The 15,118-nt window shown below is 44.1% G+C and overlaps 1 protein-coding gene across 2 annotated transcripts in view; it reads left to right on the forward strand.

Moving 5' to 3' along the window:
* The window catches only part of Tmem50a (transmembrane protein 50A), a 23,710-nt gene that overhangs the window by 2,554 nt on the left and 6,038 nt on the right, over positions 1-15,118 (forward strand). For both annotated transcript variants that reach the window (XM_008822296.2, XM_008822297.2), the window contains exons 2-6: positions 1,407-1,511; positions 5,041-5,153; positions 9,856-9,923; positions 11,941-12,033; positions 14,773-14,833. In XM_008822296.2, the coding sequence (XP_008820518.1) occupies positions 1,419-1,511; positions 5,041-5,153; positions 9,856-9,923; positions 11,941-12,033; positions 14,773-14,833 (428 nt within the window). In that variant the 5' untranslated portion in view covers positions 1,407-1,418. The remainder of the gene's footprint in view (positions 1-1,406; positions 1,512-5,040; positions 5,154-9,855; positions 9,924-11,940; positions 12,034-14,772; positions 14,834-15,118) is intronic.

The following is a 15,118-nucleotide window of genomic DNA, read 5'->3' on the forward strand; positions in this document are numbered from 1 at the left end:
TAAAATAATTATTTTATTTTTTAATTTTATATCTATGAGTGTATTGCCTGTGTGTACTTGCAAGTGTGTGAGTGCACCTGTGTTATACAATGCCCACAAAGGTCAAAAGAGGGTGTTGGATTTCCCTGGAACTGGAGGCATGGATGGTTGTTAGCTGCCATGTAGGTACTGAAAATCTAAAATCCAGGTCCTCTGCAAGAACAGTCAGTTCTCTTAACCACTGAGCCATCTCTCCAGCCCCTTGAGACAGTGTTTCATACTCTAGCCCAGGCTCCCCTCAGATTTAGTACACTCCTCCTGCCTCAGGCTACGAAGTGCAGGGACTGTAGGAATAAGGTACCACACCACTCCCAGCTAAAACCATGTTTCTGTTTTTCTTTAATTAATTAATTTTTTTATTGTCTTTTTGAGACGGGGTCTCCCTGTAGCACGAACTATACTGGAACTCACTATGTAGACCAGGCTGGCCTTGAACTCACAGAGATCCGCCTGCCTCTGCCTCCCGAGTGCTGGGACTACAGGTGTGCGCCACCATGCCCGGCTTATATTGTTTTGTTTTTTAGTGTGCAGGAGTGTAGTCCCAGGGAGGTCAGAAGAGAGTGTCCGATCCCCTGAAGCTACATGGTTTTTAGCTGCCATATGAGTTTCTAGGTGTGGCAATTCATGAAAAGCTAAACCAAGTGTGGTTTGGTGGCTCACATTTTTAATCCTAGCATTTGGGAGGCTGAGGCAGGAGGATTATCTAGAGTTTGAGACCAGCCTGGGCTGTACACATAGCAAGACCCTACCCTTAAAAAGGGAGGCAAGTGGGGCTGGAGAGATGGCTCAGCGGTTAAGGGCACTGGTTGTTCTTGCAGAAGACCCAGGTTCAAATCCCAGCACCCACATGGCAGCTAACAACTGTCTGTAACTCTAATCCCAGGGGATCCGACAGCCTCTTCTGACCTCCGAGGGCATTGCACGACATGGGTGTACTTACTTACATGCAGGCAATTACGTGCATACACATAAAAATAATAAAATATTTTTTAAAAAATGGGGAGGCAGGGGAGGCCAGGGATTTAGCTTAGTTGTAGAATGCTTACATAGCATGAATGAAGCCCTAGGTTCAATCTCAAATACCCCAACTCTCCAAAAAACAAAATTAGGTATTCTCTTGGTTTTGAGACAGGGTGTCACTGTAGCCTTAGCTAGCCTGGAACTTGCTGTGTAGACTAGGCTGGCCTCACAAAGATCCACCTTGCATCTGCATTCAGAGTGCTGAGACTAAAGGTATGCACCACCAGGCCTGGCTTACATCGGATATTTTGAAGAAGTATGTGGAGCCAAAATAAAGCCTCTACAACATAAGCCAAATTTGAAGAAGGAAACAGAAGTACCTTATTTCACTGTGTTTTGTTTTTTAGTGACTTGAAAAGATGTCTGGATTTCTAGAAGGTATGAGGTGCTCCGAATGCGTTGATTGGGGTGAAAAGCGGAATACTATTGCCTCCATCGCTGCTGGTGTTCTAGTAAGTGTCCTGGAGCCCTGATTGTGTGTGTGTGTGTGTGTGTGTGTGTATGTGTGTGTGTGTGTATTGTGTGTGATGTTTTAAAATGCTTTTGAAATTTTTTTATTTTTTTATATATTTTTTTTTTTACTGTTGGGCCCTGTGTGGTAGGGCATGCCTTTAATCCCAGCACTTGGGAGGCAGAGGCAGGCGGGTCTCGATGAGTTCAAGCTCAGCCTGGTCCACAAAGCAAGTTTCTAGCTAGCCAGGGCTACATAGTAAGACCCTGTCTCCAAAATTAAACATAAACAAGCAAACACTTTTAGAAACCTACCAAAGTTGTTCATCATTTTTTAACTGTTAACCATCAGATTTGATCAATAGACTGATCTGGGTAAATGGCATAATAAAACATACTTTAAATACTTATTTGTTCATTATGTTGGTTATGCCTCTTTGTGAGTACAGTAGGGTAAAAGAGAGGTTAAAGAAACAAGCTTGGTGCTGGCATAGAAACAGGTAGACCAGTGGAACAGAGTAGAGGACTCAGAAATAAACTGATAAAGCGTGCCCACCTAATTATTGAAATGGGAGATAAAAACACACATTGGAAAATGGACATCCTATTCAATAAATGGTGCTGCCAAAACTGGATTTCTACCTACAGAAGAATGAAATTAGATTAACATCTTTCATCTTGTACAAAAATCTGTGGATCAAAGTCCTTAAGTAAAAAACCTAAAGCCCTGAAACTTTTAGATGAAAACAGAGAACCCTTCAGGATATTGGGGTAGGCCAAAACTTTCTGAACAGAACCTCAGTAGCACAGGAACTAGCCTCAAGCATCAATAGATGAAGCTACATGAAAATAAAAGTTTTCTGTGCAGCAAAGGAAACTATCAGGAGACTGTACATATAGCCCACAGAATGGGAGAAAATCTTTTCTAGCTATCCTGGTAAGTTCAGAACTTATAAAGACCTGCAGACATAAATAACAAGGAAATAAAACCACCCCAATAATGGACTAATGAATTGAATAGACAGTTTTCAAGAAAAGAAATACAAGTGGCCAGTAACTATTTTAACATGTTGAACATCCCTAGTCATCAGGGAAATGCAAATAAAACTACCTGCAAATAACACCTCACCCCAATCAGAATGGCTGTCATCAAGAAATCCAACAACAGCCAGGCATGGTGGCACATCCCTTGAATCCCAGCACTTGGGAGGCAGAGGTAGGCAGATCTCTGTGAGATCGAGGCCAGAGTAGCCTACACAGCCGGTTCTACGCCAGCTAGGGCTAAAGGGAGATCATGTCTCAAGACAACAACAAAAACAAAAATGAGGGACTGGAGAAATGGCTTAGCAGTTAAGAGCACTGACTGCTCTTGCAGAGGACCTGGGTTAGATTCCAAGCACCCACATGGCAGCTATGACCTGTCCTTCACTCCAGTTCCAGGTGAATCCAGAGCCCTCTTCTGACCTCCGAGGCATTGTACAACACGGGTGCACTCACATACATGCAGGCGGTACACTGACACATAAAATAAAAATAATAAAACTTTTAAACAAAAAAGGCCAGGCATGGTGGTGCATGCCTTTAATTCCAGCACTCGGGAGGCAGAGGCAGGTGGATCTTTGTGAGTTCAAGGCCAGCCTGGTCTACATGGTGAGTTCCAGGCCAGCTGGGGCTACAAGGAGACCCTGTCTCAAAAAGACAAAAAAAAAAATCTGACAACAAATGTTGGAGAAGATGTGGTACAGAGAGAAAAGAACCCGTATTCACTGCTGGTGGCTTTGTAATTTGTTATTGTTGTTTTAAATAAGTAGTAATAAACTTTAAAAAAAAAATCAGGTTAGAGCCAGTCAAGAGACATGATATATACTTGCAGTTCCCCATCATCCAGGGTTCATTTTCTCCTCAATTTCGTAAGAAAAGTAGTACCAAATCATTAAAGTGTAGTGTTCTTCTTTTTTGTTTTTTACAGGGTTTCTTGTAGCTCAGACTGGCCTCCAGTTAGACATGTATCCCAGAATGACTTTGAGCACCTGATCTTCCTGCCTCCACCTCCCAAGTCCTGGGATGTGTGTTGGGGGAGGGGGGGTGTCCTGCTATACCCTTTTAAATATAATGCCTGGGAATACAAAAAATAAAATTCTTATTTACATCATAATTTCTCATGGAGCCTGATATTATGGTGCTGTGTAAAGAGAAGTGTTTCTACTGGAGATTGAATCCAGGGTGGAGGAGGAAAGTTCGCTGTGATGGGGCTGTGTCCCCAGCCTGGAAAGAAGTTTTAAGTAAGAAAATAAATGGAAACCCAAGTTTTAATCTCCTCATCACTTAATTTCTTGTTTTATCATATACTACAGTATTCCTGTATTTTTCTAAAACTTTATATTTTAGTTTATGTGCTGGGCATGGCAGTGTACACCTTTAATCCCAGCACTGGGGAGGCAGAGGCAGGTGAATCTTTGTTAGTTCAAGGCCAGCTGGAGCTACATAACAAGTTCTGGGACGGCTGGGGTTACCTAGTGAGACCCCATCTCAAAAAACTGATAATACATAAAATCAAATCACATTTGAAACCATCCAAAGCCTACAATGTAGTCATCAAAGGAACAAGAGAGCCCAACTGTCAACTTCCAGTGACACCTGTTCATCACGGTAACCTTTTTGGGGAGGAGCAGGGGGCGGGGGTCTTGCTGCCTAACCCAGACTGACTTCAAAGTCAGTCTTGCGCAGGCTCCCAGGCTCGATGGTTGTGGCTGAGTGCTGCTGTGCCTGGCAGGATTTTTCTAGAGGTCTGTACTTAGATTGCAGCTGGACATTTCTTATGTTCGTTGGAATCTGAGGTTGACCTTAAACTCACAGCAATCGAACCCCAACCTTGAGAATTACAGGTGTGAGCCGTCCCGTGAGTTCCTTTATGACATATTGTAACTTATTTCTAGTACACAAAATTAACTTACATATTTACAAAATCTGTACTAGTTGAAGTAGGTTTAGAGTACCTATCAGCTAGTAAGCCACATGCGGTGTTTACATAAAACTGCTGAGACTTTGTAAAAAAATTATTTTTATATGTGTGAGTGTTTTGCCTGCATATATGTAAGTGTACCCATAGAGCCCAGAAGAGGGCATCAGATCCCCTGGCACTGGAGTTACAGAGTTGTTAGCAGCCATGTGGGTGCTGGGAACCCATCCTGGGTCCTCCGCAAAATAGGCTAGTGCTCTTGACCACTGAGCTGTCTCTCCTGCCCCCTGCTGGGACATTTAAGAACTTTTTTTTTTTTGTCTTTGAAGCGGTCTCTCTCTATAGCCCCAGCTGGCCTGGAACTCACTATGTAGACCAGGCTGGCCTGGAACAGAGATCTGCCTGCCTCTGCCTCCCAAGTTCTGGGACTACAGGCGTGCACCACCACACCCAGCCATTTAAGAACATTTTGAGTCACTTGAAGGGGTGTCTTGGCTTAGACACTTCAAAATTCCTTATATGATAATGCTGACCTGTCTCACTAGTATCACCTTATTTTTGTCTGTTTTCAGTTTTTCACAGGCTGGTGGATTATTATAGATGCAGCTGTTATTTATCCCACCATGGAGGAGTTCAACCACTCATACCACGCCTGTGGAGTTATAGCAACCATAGCCTTCCTGATGTAAGTGTCGTTGTTACCCTACCTGTGTGGATTGTCACAAACTAAAACTGATAGTGGACACAGTTTGAAATTCCAGTAGGTAAAGACAGCTGGCCATGGTGGCCCACTTTTGGAACCTGTAATCCCAGCATTTAGCAAGCAAAGGCAAGAGAATTGCTGTAAATTTGAACCCAACGTTCATAGTAAAGTCCATGACAGCCAGGGCTCCATATTGAGACCCTGACTTGAGAAAGACAAAAAACCCAGCAGTTGAGAGGTAAAAATCGGGCTGGAGAGATGGCTCAGTGGTTAACTGCTCTTGCAGAGGACCCGGGTTTGATTCCCAGCACCCACATGGTGGCTACAAACTGTCCTTAATGCCAGTTCAGGGAAATCCGAAGCTCTCTTCTGACCTCCGCAGCATTGTACGACATGGGTGCACTCACATACATGCAGGCAATACACTCATACACATAAAATAAATATATATATATATATATTTTTTGGTCTTTTTGAAGACCAGGGTCTCCCTATAGCCCCAGCTGTCCTGGAACTCACCAGGCTGGCCTTAAACTCACAGAGATCCGCCTGCCTCTGCTATTTATTTTTTTTTCTTGTCTTTTTTGAGACAGGGTGCCTGAAACTCAGTAGGTAGACCAAGCTGGGCTTGAACTCACAGAGATCTGCCTGCCTTTACCTCCCAGGTGCTGGGATTAAAGGTGTGTGCCACCATGTCCAGCTATTGTTTTATTTCTGTCTTAACATAGTTCATAATTTAGATCAGAAGCCATATAGTTTCCCTAAGGAATTAGTCATCCTTCACACCTGTATTTATTAAGCTTTCATAGTCCAGGCTCTGTTCTCATGTTCTCAGTACAGGAGAAATAGCAGTGCCCAGAACAGGAGAAAAGCTGTACGTGGCTCTGCATGAGAGAGATTATGTTTATAGCATATTAGACAACGGCAGGTGCGGAGCAGAGACGGAAAGCAGAGAAGACGCATAGGAGATGGAAGGGAGGTGGAGAAATTGATGGAGAGCCATGCAAGGGCCTTTACAGATGTGAATTCAAGTGGGAAACTGCGTAATCTCTGCAGTAAAAACTCTGGTCTTCCTGGTGTTCCTATTGCTGTTGCATTTTTTTTTTTTTTTTGGTCTTTTTGAGACAGGGTCTCCCTGTAGCCCCAGCTGACCTGGAACTTGCTATGTAGACCAGGCTGGCCTGGAACTCACAGAGATCTGCCTGCCTCTGCCTCCCAAGTGCTGGGATTAAAGGCATGCGCCACCACGCCCAGCCTTGGGTTGTTTTTTTAAAAAGATATTTTATTGACTATTCTTATTTTATGTGTATAAGTGTATTGCCTGCATGTGTGCACCCATTTCATGCAGTGCCCACAGAGGTCAGAAGAGGGCATCAAATCCCCTGGAACTGAAGTTGTAGACAGTTGTTAGCCATCCTGTGGGTGCTGGAATTCAAACCAGGCTCTTCTGCAAGAACAACCAGTGCTTTTAACCGCTGAGCCATCTTTCCAGCTCCCGAACTTTTGGGGTTTTTTGGAGCGGTTTGTTTGTTTACTTGTTTTTGAGACAGGGTTTCATCATGTTAACCAGGTTGGCCTGGAATTTGTTGTTCTCCCATCTCACCCAGTCAAGTTACAGGTGTGTGCCATCACACCAGGCTCCAGTGTCTGTTGATCCGGTCTTTCTTTGACATGCTCTAGGCCTTTCCTCATGTTTGGTGACTCTGGGTATCCATTCTTGCTTACAGAACTGTAATGAATACTGTGGTCCTGGGTCAGGCCTTCAGCTTAAGAAAAGTGGGTTAGGGAGCTAGCCTCCTGAACACCAGGGTAGAGAGGATGTTACTCTGGACTTACTCTCATCAATACTTAGAATTCTTCCCAGATATTTCTTAAAATTACTTAGGAGCAAAGTCATTTTCTCCCCTTCCTTTAGAAGCGTGCTATAGGCTCAACGGGATTGGCAAACTATGACAGTTGTAGTTTGTAAATCTAGTTTTACTGGAACACCTCCACACCCAGCTGTTACTTGTGTCTATAGTTTTTCTTTGTGTGTATGTGTATAATTCCCTTTTTCTTTTTTCTTTGTGGTGCTTGGGATAGAACCCAGGGCCTTGGCATGCCACATAAGTGCTCTGTGACTTAGCCATATTCTTAGCCCTGTATATGTTCTTTGGGTGTTGATTTATGATGGCACAACAGAGACTTTAGTGTCCAGAGGCCTGAAAATATTCTGATCTTTAAAGAAATTCATTCATACTTGAAGGAAAAGTTTATAGACACTGGCAGGCAGGATGAGAAGAGAATTGGTTCTTAACATTTACAGACATTTAGATACTCCCCCCACCCCCATTCCTCACTCCTGCCCTAGTGTCCTTCCATTCCCAGCATACAGTGTATCAGCGCAGCCTCTGCACTGTGGCCCTCTCCATGCAGATTCTAAGTATAGGCTCTGTGCTCACCATCTGTTCCAGATGTGCAAAGAAAACTTCCTGTGCCCAGGGAGTCTCTGGTAGTTTTACTGTCTTCCATATATATTTTCTCTCTTTTCTCTTAGGGAGGTTGAGATTTGAGAGGTCTCCATATATAGCCCAGGCTGCAATCTCTAGGCTTTCCATTTAGTTGCAGTTTATTGTGATAATTTGGCTACTGTAATCCTTGACATGTTAATAAAATTCAACCTTGGTTCCGATTTAAGTTTTATTTTTGTGAGATTTCTCACTCATTCTGTCCGTTTTGTCCTAGATCTTCAGTTTCTGGTTTGCTCCTGTGGTGCGTGGTGCATGCACGTGTGCGTGGGGTGCACAGAGGCCGCAGTAGAGCTTTGGGTGGCTTTCCTCTGTTGTGCTCTGCCCTATTGGCTCGAGACAGGTTCTCTCACTGAACTAAATATTTTAATTATTTTTATTTGGTGTCTGAGTGTTTTGCCTGCATGTAAGTATATTTGTGTCATGCAGTGTCCACAGAGGACAGAGAAGAGTGTGGATCCCCTGGAGCTGGAGTTACAGATGGTTGTCAGTATCCATGTGGGTTCTGGGAACTGAACCTGGGTCCTCTGCAAGAGCCCTCAGTACTTTTAACAGCTGAGCCATTTCTCCAGTCCACCAAACTAATATTTTAATCTATCTCATAGTTGGTTATTCATTCCTTTTGGGTCTTTGTAACACATTTTTCTTTTAAATTTATTTTTATGTGTACAAGTGTTTCGACTACATGTATGCATGTATATACATGTACCAAGGAGATCAGAAGATGGCACTGGAGCCATGATGTGGGTGCTGAGAACTGAGAACCCTGATACTCGGCATGAGCAGTAAGCGCTCTTAACTGCTAAGCCATCTTTCTAGCCCCTTCTCATACGTGTATTTTTATAAGCAGTGTTCAGATGATTTTCTTCTTTTTTTTTTTTTTTTCTTGGTCTTTTTGAGACAGGATCTCCTTGTAGCCCCAGCTGGCCTTGAACTCACTGTGTAGACCAGGCTGGCCTTGAACTTACAGAGATCCACCTGCCTTTGCCTCCCAAGTGCTGGGACTAAAGGCATGCACCACCACACCCAGCAATTTATTTATTTATTTAGTAATAATTTATTTTTATCTTATGTGTATGAGTGTATTGCCTACACGTATGTAAGTGCACCCATGTCTTGCAAAGATTGTGGAGGCCAGAAGAGGGTGTCGGATCTCCTGGAACTGGAGTTACAAACAGTTGTTAGCTGCCATGTGGGTGCTGGGAATTGAACCCAGGTCTTCTGGAAGAACAAGTATTCTTAACCACTGAGCCATCTCTCCAGCCCCTTATTTATTTAATTTTTGGAGACACAGTCTCACTGTATAGCCCTGACTGACCTGGAACTCTCTTTGTAGATCAAACTGGCTTCGAACTCACAGAGATCCAGCTGCCTCTGCCTCCTGAGTTCTAGAACCTAAACATGTGTGCTTACCACACCTGGATGCTGTTCAAGTTTTCTTCCTGAAGAATTTAGTCCATGCACCAGTAGGCGGGGTGGGTAAAGGATGGTGGCACACTAGACAGAAAGGCAGGAGGGCAAGGCACACAGCCAGAGCTGAGGCAAGGTGGGATGTGTGTCCCCGTTGGAGTGTGGTCCAGGTTAGGCACTCGGGTCCAGACAAGGTGAAGGGGGAGGTCCGTCTCGCAGGGGTCAGAAGAAGGTAGCCCTGAGGGGATGGGAAGGCTGTCCATGTGGGGGCGAAAGGAGCACCCCAAGAACAGCTGCACCCCAAACAAAGCACACTTGGTGCCCAGATCTTTGTTTGTAAGGTTTCACTCAGTAGCCCAGGCTGGCTTTAAACTCAAGGCAGTCCTCAGTCTCTCATGTGCTAAGACAGTTTTTTTTTTTGGAGCATTTTGTACTTAATTTCTTAATAAGCATTAGAATTCCCTGAAAGACTTGTTAGAACTTGAGCCCTATATCTGGAAGGCTCTGCATTAGTAGGTTTGGAGTGAGGCCAAGAGTTTTTTTTTCAGACAGGTGGCCAGGTGACAATGTGTCCTTGTCTGGGCTACAACTGCAACTTCAGAGAGTGTCCCACTGAAGGAACTTGATACGGTCATGTGGAGCTATGACTCAAGACTCAGGTCTCACTGAATTTGGGGAACTCTAGCTTATTGTATCTAAAAATTTGTTGTCAATAGATGGCTTCTTGGAATGAAAAACTCTGATGTCTCGGTTTTTATTTTACACAGGATTAATGCAGTGTCGAATGGACAAGTTCGAGGTGACAGTTACAGTGAAGGCTGTCTGGGTCAAACAGGTAAATAGGTACAAACACCTTATTTCCTATGTTTCTTCCTCGAAATGATAATTTTACACAAAAGAGGACTTGTCTAGATATTTCATTTGAGACATGGGATGGAGAGGTACTCAAAGTCAAAGTCAGATCTGCTCAAAGCAGCTGTGAGTACCAAAAACTTGCGGACTTCATTATGTGCCTTGGTGTAATGATAGGTGACTATGAGTGTGTCTGGGGTACAGCAGAGAACAGTAGATAATGACGTGTGTAGTCAAGATTTGTAGCGTGGTAAACTCTGTACATTGCTGTCCTTTATGAAAATTGATTTGGTTATATTAGCATTTCAAAGTAGTTTATAATTCTAGAACATTCTTTCTTTAGTTTTTCAGGGTCTCACTACATAACCCTTGACTGGCTTCTCTAGACCAGGTTAGCCTCAGACTCAAAGAAATCTTCCCCACCTCTGCCTCCTGAATGCTGAGATGAAAGGTGTGCATCACCATGCCTGGCTAGACCTTTTTATTAGGCTATTTATATATTTTTTAAGTTTCTATGTTTTTATATTTTATTTATTTATTTTTATTTATGTGTATGAGTGTTATACCTGCATGTATGTTAAATGCACCCATGTCGTGCATTGCCCAGGAGGTCAGAAGAAAACATTGGTTCCCCTAGAACTGGAGTTATGGACAGTTGTTAGCTGCCATGTGGGTGCTGGGAACCCAACCTGGGTCCTCTATAAGAGCAGCCAGTGCTCTTAACCACTGAACCATCTCCCCAGCTGGAATTTTATTATTTTTAATTTATGTGTATGAGTATATTGCCTACATGTAAGTGCACCTGTGTTGTGCAATGCCCACAGAGGTCAGAAGAGGGCATAGGATCCCCTGGAACTGGAGTTATGGGTGGTTGTCAGCTGCTGGGTGCTGGGAACTGAACCCTGGTCCTCTGCAAAAGCAGCCAGTGCTCTTAACCACTGAGCAATTTCTCCAGCCCTTTTTTATTTTTTAATTTAAATTTATCGTATATGAATTTTCCCTGTATGTAGGTTAAGTGCACCCATGTTGTGCAGTGCCCATGGAGGCCAGAAGAGGGCATCAGAGCATCAGATTCCCCTGGAACTAGAGTTATGGATGGTTGTTAGCTTCCATGTGGGTGCTGGGATTCAAACCCTGGTCCTCTGGAAGAGCAGCTAGTGCTCTTAACCAATGAGCCAACTCTCCAACCCTAGAACTATTTTAAAAAATATTTATTTTATTATTTTATGTGTATGAGTGTATTGCCTGCATGTGTGTAAGTGCACTCTTGTGCAATACCTGTGGAGGTCAGAAGAGGGCATTGGATCCCCTGGAACTGGACTTACAGATGTTTGTTAGCTGCCATGTGGGTGCTGGGAACCGAACACTGGTCCTCTACAAGAGCAGCCAGTGCCCTTAACCACCGAGCCATCGTTCCAGCCCCCCCAGACCTAGTTTTTAAATCAAATTCTTTTGTGTGAGAGAGAGCTGGAGAGGGAGAAGGCATGTGTATTCTCAGGTATGGCAGTAGAGAATAGCCTTTGGGAGTTTTCACCTCCAGCTTGTCAAGGCAGTCTCTCTCTTGTTGTTTCTGCTACTCTTAGTACCCTGAGCTTCTGGGTGATTCTCTTGTCTCTGCCCCTCATCCTGCAGTAGGAATGTCGAGATTACTGCTACATCTTGCTTTTTAAGAGGGATCTGGGGATCAAATTTGGGTTGTCAGGCTTTCATGGAAGCACTCTTACCTGCTGAGCCATCTCCCTGCCCTCGTTTGATTTATTGTTTGTTTATAGTTTTTGTTTGTTCATTTCCTTTTTTTGAGTCAGGTCTCGGGTAGTCCATTCTGTACTCAAACTCCCTAGGTAGCGGAGGATGGCCTTGAGCTCCTCATCCTCCTGCCTCAGCCTCCCAAGTGCTGACATCACAGGTATGCACCACCACATCTAGTTTGGGCTTTCGTGTTTTATGTGAAGTTGGCTGCATCCTAGCAGCTGCTCTGGTGACATGGTGTTTCATTGCAGGTGCTCGTATCTGGCTCTTCATTGGCTTCATGTTGGCCTTTGGCTCGCTCATCGCGTCCATGTGGATTCTTTTTGGAGGTTATGTTGCTAAGGGTAAGAGGAAATACTGGCGGCAGGAAGCAGAGAAGGAAACAGCAGTGAGACAGGCCCTTCAAAGGCTGTCCCTGGTGACCTACTTCCTCCTGTGAGGCCCCGCCTCCACAGCCCACCCTCCCTACTCCTCCTTTCCATTTTGTGCCATGATGCGTTAACTCATTGATTAGATTAGAACCCTCAGGATCTGATCACCTCTGGAAATGCTTTCTCAGACACACCAGAGGCCTACTTTGCTAATCTCCAGTCAAGTGGACAATCAGATTAACCATCACAGGGCTAGAGAAATGGTTCAGTGGTTAAGAGTACTTGCTGCTCTTGCAGATGACCAGAGTTGGATTCTCAGCACTCAAATTGAGTGGCTCACAACTGCCGGTAACTCCAGCTCTGGAGGATCTGACACCCTCTTCTGGCCTCTGTAGACACCTTCATGTACATGTGCGCATACATACATAAATAAAATTGAAAAATAAATCTTTTTGGAAAAAAGCTAATCATCACAGTATCCCCTATAATTAATTTTTTATTTTGAAATGGGGTTCCACTATGTAGACCAGGCTGGCCTCAGTCTCACAGAGATCTGCCTGTCTCTGCTTCCTGAGTGCTGGGATTAAAGGCTTGACCACTCCCCAGGCCTTTTTGTTTTCACTTCTCTCCTTATGTTATAGTTCAGGCGTGTGTCGGTAGACTTTATTACCTACACATCTGGTTTGAGGGCAGTAAAAGAAAATCCCACCATGTTTTCTATCAGTAAGAAAGCATGTTGGCCCTCAGAGTTTTGGATCATTGGTTTAGTGGTCCAGAGAAGTGAGAGCGGAACATAGGGAGAAGCCCTGGACCACCAGCCAGGCCTGTGACACACCCTGCACTCCCTGCAAGCTGCTCTTAGAGTCACCACGTTTTTGGCCAGCAGTGCCAGTTTTCTGAGTTAGGAAAATAATTTAGCTTTCACAAAAAAATACTTAACTTCCTTGTGGTCTCTTTTGTATTTTTTAATATAGTTACTATCAAAATATAATACAGTGTTGGCCGCTACTTTGTGCATTTAACACACCATAGGCATTCTCTTGTTGCCACAAAACCTTTATTGCTGTCATATTTTAAATATTTTTATTTATTTTTATTTTATGTGTCTGCATGTATTGCCTGCATGTAGGTAAGGGCACCCGTGTCATGCAGTGCCTGCGGAGGTCAGAAGAGGCTGTCGGATTCCCTGGAACTGGAGTTATAAACAGTTGTTAGCTGCCATGTGGGTGCTGGGATTCAAACCCAGGTCTTCTGCAAGGACAACCAGTGTTCTTAACCACTGAGCCATCTCTCCAGCCCCCGCTGTCATATTTTAAAAACAAAAAACTTTTCTTAGGTGAATTGCTTAATATTTGTTCATTATAGAAAATTGAGAATATAAATGAGCTGAAAAAATGAAATTACTGGTAATTTTTCACCAAATACAACTATAAATTTCAAACTGTGCTCCTGGAAGCTTCTGGATTGAGGCTTTGAGAATTGTTAGTAGATCTACTATTTTGATGGTGATGCTGTTTAATGTGGAATAGTAGAGGCCTGGCAAACCCAGGCTCTGTTAATCAGATTAGCTTTACAGTACTGGAGATAAGGAGCTGTCGAGTCATCTGTTCTTCAGAGCTCAACCTGTCAGTTAGCAAGGACTCCCGAAGCCCATGTGGCAGAGATGGTGGGAACCCAGCGCCATCCTCAGAGATCCTGCAGTGCCTTCCCCTCCCCTGCCCCTGGCCACGGCCTGTCAAAGATGACTCCTTTTTTTTTGGGGGCTGGAGAGATGGCTCAGTGGTTAAGAATACTAACTGTTCTTGCAGAAGATCCAGGTTTGAATCCCAGCACCCACATGGCAGCTAACAGCTGTCCATGACTCCAGTTCCAGGGGATCTGACAGACTCTTCTGTCCTCTGCGGGCATTGCATGACACAGGTGCACTTACCTACACGCAGACAATACACACAGACACAAAATAAAAATAATAAGACTCCTTTTTCTCACCCACACATCTTGTTGTGGGTGCAGTGCGCCTTGACTCCGCCATCCTGTGGCGTATCTGTGGCTCCACCCCTTTTAGTCCATCACAAACTTGTCCTGCTTTCCTGAAAGGATCTTGTAGTGGGTCTCCTCCCTGTTCCCTTACCCTCATAGAGATCCTGTTAGAACAGGTCACATTCCCCGATCAGCTCAGTCTCAGTGACTGTCAGGCCCTGGGGACCCTCCACCAGCCTTGCCCTCCCCTCATCTGTCTCCTGCTCATGCCTCGCTGTCCCTTGCACACCACTGCACTGTTCTGTCCCCAGCCCTCATTTCCTTCATGGCCTCCCTCTGGTGTCTGCTCCTCCAGGGTCCTCCTGGCCACCGGAGTCGAGTGTCATTTGCTGGCTCCCTCTAGGACTCCACTTCACTTCCTGGTTTATTCTAATAGCTGCAGTCTAGCTCCTGAGGCTCAGAGGCTCAGGTCAGTGTTCTTTCTGCTGTGTCCTCAGCACATTAAACCGTGTTCGTTAGCAGGTAGTGTGCCCCCAGGAGGTATTTCTTACCCGAACAGAGGTAATTATCATTTACTGAACCAGTGTCGCCTATCATGTGTTACGACATTTAATACATCCACCCTAATTACCAAAAAAGCCAATTATGGTAGGCAAGAAAAACAGTGTTTGCCTGTGTACCTGAAACTATTTTGAGATCACAAACATCTAAATACTGTATTTGTCTTTACAGAAAAACCCATAGTCTATCCTGGAATTGCTGTATTTTTCCAGAATGCCTTCATCTTTTTTGGGTAAGTTTGATTTGCACTCTTAATAGCATGTACACATGGGTATGTTTTGTTTAGATTTGTTTTGGAAAAAGAGTATTACTGTTTAACCCAAGCTGCTTTTGAACTCAAAGATCCTCCTGCCTTAACCCCTCAAGAGCTGCAATTTCGGGTATATGCACACTATCACACCTGGTATTTGGAAGTTGGTTCTCTCCTTCCGTTGTGGGTCCCAGGTTGTTACACTCAATGGCAAGTGTCTTTACCAGCTGAGCCATCTTGCCAGACCCATAGCTTTTTTATATATAT

This window comes from Nannospalax galili, unplaced genomic scaffold, assembly GCF_000622305.1.
Source record: "Nannospalax galili isolate Female #2095 unplaced genomic scaffold, S.galili_v1.0 scaffold1428, whole genome shotgun sequence".
In the NCBI taxonomy this organism is placed as follows: Eukaryota; Metazoa; Chordata; class Mammalia; order Rodentia; family Spalacidae; genus Nannospalax; species Nannospalax galili.